This window comes from Gadus morhua, chromosome 4 (genome assembly GCF_902167405.1).
Source record: "Gadus morhua chromosome 4, gadMor3.0, whole genome shotgun sequence".
Lineage (NCBI taxonomy): Eukaryota > Metazoa > Chordata > Actinopteri > Gadiformes > Gadidae > Gadus > Gadus morhua.
Window position 1 is genome coordinate 19,545,338 of NC_044051.1, and position 6,000 is coordinate 19,551,337.

The following is a 6,000-nucleotide window of genomic DNA, read 5'->3' on the forward strand; positions in this document are numbered from 1 at the left end:
GTGTATGTGTAAGGTATGTGTGGCCGTGTGTTCCATGCCTAGGTACGTTTGGTGACGGTGCATCTGTGTGCGCGTGCGTTGGTGTGAGTCATCCTCCCCGTTAACACTGCTGTTCTTGTGCCTTCCTCTTCCTACCCCGTTGCATCATGTTCTCAGACTAGACTTACGTCCTGGGCCAAGGAGGTCGCTGGGTCCTGGTTCAGTGAATACAAACGTGGGAAACTGGTAAGCCGGATTTCCCCCTGTCCCCAGTCCCCTCCCCTGCCCTGAACGTCTCTCGTCGTATTTGTTGCAGAGCAAAATGGCAAAATGGCCCAAGGACACGCCGGGCTCTTGGTTTAGTCGCTACAAGCGCGGTACTATGGTAAGTGGCCCGTGGCCCGACCGCCCTGGAGGCCTGGCTGACTCCAGCTAGACCTCCATGGGCTCCAGGCCCTGCATGCTTTTGGTGTTTTGTCGGATGACGACCCTAACCAGAGAATGTGGGGGGTGAAGGTATGAGTGTGGATGTCGTGCGGGGGACAACTTGCATGTGGATGATGCTTGCGGAGCAGTGCTGAAGAGCACGCTGCACTCACACAGTCCTGAGGCGGATAAAAGGGGGATGCTCTCCGACACGGAAGCACAACAACATTTTTATTATTGTTATTGCCGGCTTGACGTCTTTGAACATTCGCTCCAGAAAAGGGGTAGGTGTGTTTTTAAATGTCAAGTCTCTTTCCTCCCGAGTGTTATGAGAGCATTGCCTGGATGTGACGGAGAGCCTCTGACTTGCCTTTGTCGCCGTTTCACCAGACGGCACTCAAACATCACAGGCTAGCGGTGAGCTGATCGGCTCTATATTTAAAAGCCTTTTGAAAACGGATTCCCAAATTGGGGGGGGGGATCAGACAGTTCTGGCAGATAGTACCACTCACACGTACATCGTACACACCCTCACACACACAGTCACACACCACTCACACATTCTGTGGGAGTGGGCTAGAGAGGCAGGAAGGTCAGGCTCTCCGTCACCGCTGAAGAGCTTCTGGGAACTCGGCTGCTGGTGACATACGGCTGTGATGATCAAGAGGTAAAGTTGCCATGGCGATGGTTTGCATCGATGCGATGCGATGGTTCTGGTGACAACAAAAAATCGGATTCCCATCCCGGTTTTCTAAGGTTGTCAATCAGAATGTAAGTCGGTATTTATGAAAGAAAAGGAATTGGCCTCAAGACCCCCAAGACTTGGGGGGGAAAGAAAAGTTGAAAAAAGTTTTGTCACAATCCGATTTTGAAGTGTGATTTGTATGCGAGTGGGTGTGTGTGCATGCGGGGGGGCGGTGGAACCGGAGGCTTGAGGCAAGTGCCTCCAGGGTACACAAGCCTCCCCTGGGATACTGAGGGAGATTTCCTGGAAGCGGGGTCTCTGCTCAGCTGCATGGCATGGATGCTTTGCATGTGCACCACGGCTAGTGAGTCCTGTGTGCCTCCCAGAAGAAGATGGGCCTGCGGAGCTTCTGGATTCCTCCTGGTTGGTATCGGATAACACGGACTCAGCGATTCCAGGAGTCCCTGCAGCAAATAGAGAATTATACAAAGTCATTTTAGATTTTAGGAACGCGGTTGTGCTATTTTTCGGACCGAGGTGGTGCCAAATACACTAAATATTTGGATGTGCTTACAGGTTTCTAATTGGTATCATAGTTTAAACATCAAAGACATTAGGTGAATTTATTCAAGTATTTTCTACTAGTACAAGAGGTGGTACGAACTTCCGATGTACTTTATTGTCACACCGCCGAAGGAGCCGTTTCTCATACTGGGAGACAATAGAGCCTCAGATTTCTTGTATCTCTGGGGCTCTGTTGGGATTTATCTATTGACTGTAAGATCAGCGAGATATACTGTCCTTTCCCGAGTTTTCAGTTTACAAACTCTTGTCGCTAATTAGTTCATAATCACCTCTGATCAGGGCCTAAGAACTAGTTAGCCAAATGCGATAATATTTTAGACAAAAAGAAAGTTGAGTTTTTGCGACAACCGTCCTTATGGACCGCCGTGCCTCATAGTGCCGGACTCATCGGGTCTTCCTCTTGGTGTCTTCCCCGTAGCTGTCCTACGTGGACGCGGAGGGCAACCCTGTGGGCGTGGTCCAGATGACCTTCCTGCGGCTGCTGAGCGCCGCCGCCCGGCAGAACATGACCTACAACTGCTTCCAGTCGGTGGCCTGGCACGACCAGGGCGCGGACAACTACGACAAGGCCATCCGCTTCCTTGGCTCCAACGATGAGGAGATGTCCTACGACAACAACCCCTACATCCGGGCCATCGTGGACGGCTGTGCGGTGAGTGGAACAACAACGCTTTCTCTTTGAAGTCGCGGTTTGGTCTTATGGGTTGTATACAAATGTTCCACCAATAATCTGAAAAATATAATAAGCATTTGACTAATCTTGTCTTTCTGATTTATATATCAACACAACACACAGTGTTTGAATCTTTTTGTAGTAACTCCAATTTAATAAAAACATTTTCTCTACTGTCCTTCTTCCCCACAGCTGAAAAAGGGCTACGAAAAGACAATACTTGAGATCAACACACCAAAGGTGGAACAGGTGCCATTTGTTGACATCATGTTCAACGACTTTGGCGGGTCAGCTCAGAAGTTCGGCTTCGAGGTCGGCCCCGTCTGTTTCATGGGCTAAGACTTTACTGAACAAGTGGAGGAGGGAAGAAAAAGCATATTTTTGTTTTTTAACAAAATCATTGAAAGTAACAGGACAATTTATATTTGTAAAAAAAACGGCAACTTTTTTCCCCAAAAGCGAGCGCAACAAAAATGTACACGAGGATAACGACAAATCTTTATAGGAGGAGATTTAGTAAAATATCGACCTTGAATCCTCTCGGTGCCTTTGTTCTCCATCACATGCACGTTTTGAAACTGGATGAATCCCACCAACCTCGTCCCCCCCTGCCCACATGCACGCACGGCCAAACCGAAAGCCCACTTCATGCCACCGAAAGGTGAAAGGCGCCCCTCAAAACGGCGGCCCGCTCAGAAGGCTGCAGTATTGGCGATAAACTCTTATCTAATTTGGCTTGACTTTCTTGATTTTACTTTTTGAACTTTTGTGTTTTCTCCTAATCTCTTCTTTCTCTTTCTCTTCCTTTTGTTTGGATTGTCTCATCATTCACTTTGGGAGCTTTGTTTGTGCATAATTGTCTTCCCATTCTCACGAATGGAGCTTATATATAAATATATAAATATATATAAAATAATTTTTATGTTGTAAGTACATTCTGTATATTTTTTTCTTTCCTGTTGATGTTTATTGGTTCTGGGTTCAAAGCATGCATGTGACCATCTTCGTTGGGGGGTAGGGGACGATGGCTATTGGAATACATCTAAATTTCTGATAATAAATCTACTTAAAGATATTCGACCTGTAAATTGAAAACTGAGATGGAAAATGGTGTATTATTGCAGATGTGGAGCACGCCTTGTTGTAATTTAAGAGCAGAATGGAAAATAAAAGACGAAAAACAAGCTTTGTGATATTATGTGACAGTTGATTTCAGTTGATCTGCATAGGGCAAAACATTCCTCTAGCGGCCGCTTTAAACAAAAAAAACATGGCAATAAGAGATCTCTATTAAGTTAACAGTTGCTACTTTTATTTTCTACTTCCTCATATACTTACCAGCTATGCAATGGGAAACAATGTCACATTTTAATGGAAACACAAAGAATCAAAAACTTAGGTGCTATTTCCTCTCTTCTGTGGTGCTATGTATTTTTCTAGTTTGTGTTGTTTGTATGAAAGACACAGTGGTGTCGCTCCCTCCGCCATCGTCTCTTGACCTTTGACCTTGACACCCAGGAAGATCTCCGCTGCGTCGATATTTATGTTCAGGGGCTCACACATGGCACACGCTTTCTACGCTAATTGATAAATTGATTGTCTTCGGTGGACCACACATGCACATCAAAAACCCTCAATCTTCTCAAACGGCACAACCTGCTTTGCATATGATTGGTCCAGGACAAGGGATTCTACCTTTCTTGTCATCGTGTTAAGGGGTGCCTTAAAGATCATGTGAAGCACATCAAACAGCTCCGTGTTGTTGCTTGTGTTGAGAGGCGGGTTTCTATTCTATTGTGACAGGGCCAAATGATGTTATCCCAGTGTCCAATGCACGTAGCCATGGTAATGTTTGTTGACCAACCCTCAACGCCTCCACCAAAGATTTGTTGTTGTTTTTGGCTGTTTTGTGTTTTTACAAAAGCTTTACGTACCAATGATAGTCGAAAACCGTGTTGTTTAGGAAGCAGCTCGGGGGGGAAACGCTCTTCGCATCATTTTATGTTAAGATCTATCTTGCTGCAAGGCATACATTATGTTTAACGTACAAACAGCATCCAGAGTGGCCAGACAGAAGGCTTGTGTCTGTACTTCTTTTCATGCTTATTTGGTCTACTTTGTTCTGCCCTTATTCTGGTTTTATTATCTTCCTTTAAACTATGCACTCTGTAACGCTTGTGACCACTAGTACCTGCCGACCACAGAACCTTTACCAGCTTTTATGTAGTTTGCATTTGATTTGTTGCTCTATTTTTTCATACCTTAACATATGTGACTTGAACCATTTCTTTTAAGATTACTCAATACTCTTGTAGACCATTTCTTTCATTTTGATGAAATATGCCAAATTTTACACATCTCTAAAAAGATTCTCTCAATAAGAAGAATAAACAATTTTGTACATTTACGAAACCAGCAATGATGCTGCCACTTTTTTGTTGTTTTAATTTCTTCTTTTTTTTTGTTTGTCCGTTGATTGTTTGTTTGTTTTTCACAGTTTTGTCAAACCTGTGTAAAGGAAAAGAGGATAGAAGATATATTGGTTTTTATTATCAATAAATTCAAGTTTACTGTGGCCATCCACTCTTGTATGTCTTTTGAAGCATTAAAACCTATCTGTATGCATGAAATTGTAAAGTTCTTTCTCTTGTTGTTGTTAAATATATATATATATATATAGATCTATATATAAATATATATATAGATCTGTAGATATATATGTATGACATGATCTACATCCAAGGTTTTCATTGGTCAGAAAACCAACCGTTTTTCATTGCCAGAGATGAGTTGAAAGGTCATGTCCAGCGATTGTGAAGTGGAGAGAGAATGCTGATATTGTAACTCTCTGCAAACACCAATGTTCATTTGGAGAATATTTATTGTATTATTTAAAATAAATAATAAATGTTAAATGACACCATAGTGTACGTGTAAGAGGCCCACTCCTTACATGCGCACCGAAAAGTCACATTTTATTGTCCCTAGGATTTTAATTTCATTACAGCTTGAACGTTACAAACATTAGCATATTCATGAGCTGGGATTTATTTGACCTATAATAACGTCCCACAGAGTGCTATTATCAAAAATCCAGTGAAAATAAAAGGCTAATTTTATTTTTCATGTTGACCCCCTCTGGGTGGCTTGTGTTTAGGACTGGCTTTGGACAATAACAAAATAAGGTGAATGGAGAAGAGGATGACGGTGAACCCCTCACAGGGTTTTGAAGGTAAGGTCTGTTTTAATTACCAACTGTTGAACACAGACACCGGGCGACGCGTTGATGGGCTGAATTGAATGAAATCCCTTTGTGTGTGCTCTGCAATTGGTTTGCTTGCTGTGTGCCAGTGTAATTGTTCCATTCAGTGTGTACAAGGACATGGGACAGAGGAGAATTGACATTTTAATTGCTATGATTTGAACCCAGGTAACATGTGAAGAAAAACATGTGGATGAGTATATTAACGAGGCAGTTTATTTAGCAGGAAGTGTCATCAGCAGTTTGGATCCGAGTTTTATGAATTTGGTTTAAGCCATTTTCTTACTGAGCCGCTGGACAGTAAGTGATGAAAAAAAAGACAGGCATGAAGCTACAGATTTTCTTTGGTTACCTTGAATACTTCTACTTAAGAACCCTTTCAACTGTAAA

At 43.1% G+C, this 6,000-nt stretch overlaps 1 protein-coding gene across 3 annotated transcripts in view; it reads left to right on the top strand.

Annotated features, from left to right (window-relative positions):
• Positions 1 to 5,273, top strand: part of col5a1 (procollagen, type V, alpha 1) — a 73,074-nt gene extending 67,801 nt beyond the window's left edge. For 2 of the 3 annotated variants that reach the window (XM_030353331.1, XM_030353333.1), the window contains 3 exons: positions 157 to 225; positions 2,094 to 2,327; positions 2,541 to 5,273. In XM_030353331.1, coding sequence (XP_030209191.1) covers positions 157 to 225; positions 2,094 to 2,327; positions 2,541 to 2,687 — 450 coding nt within the window. In that variant the 3' untranslated portion in view covers positions 2,688 to 5,273. Of the gene's footprint in view, positions 1 to 156; positions 226 to 295; positions 365 to 2,093; positions 2,328 to 2,540 lie in introns of all 3 variants that reach the window. The other variant, XM_030353332.1, reaches the window with a different exon arrangement.
• Positions 5,274 to 6,000: the final 727 nt, after the last annotated feature.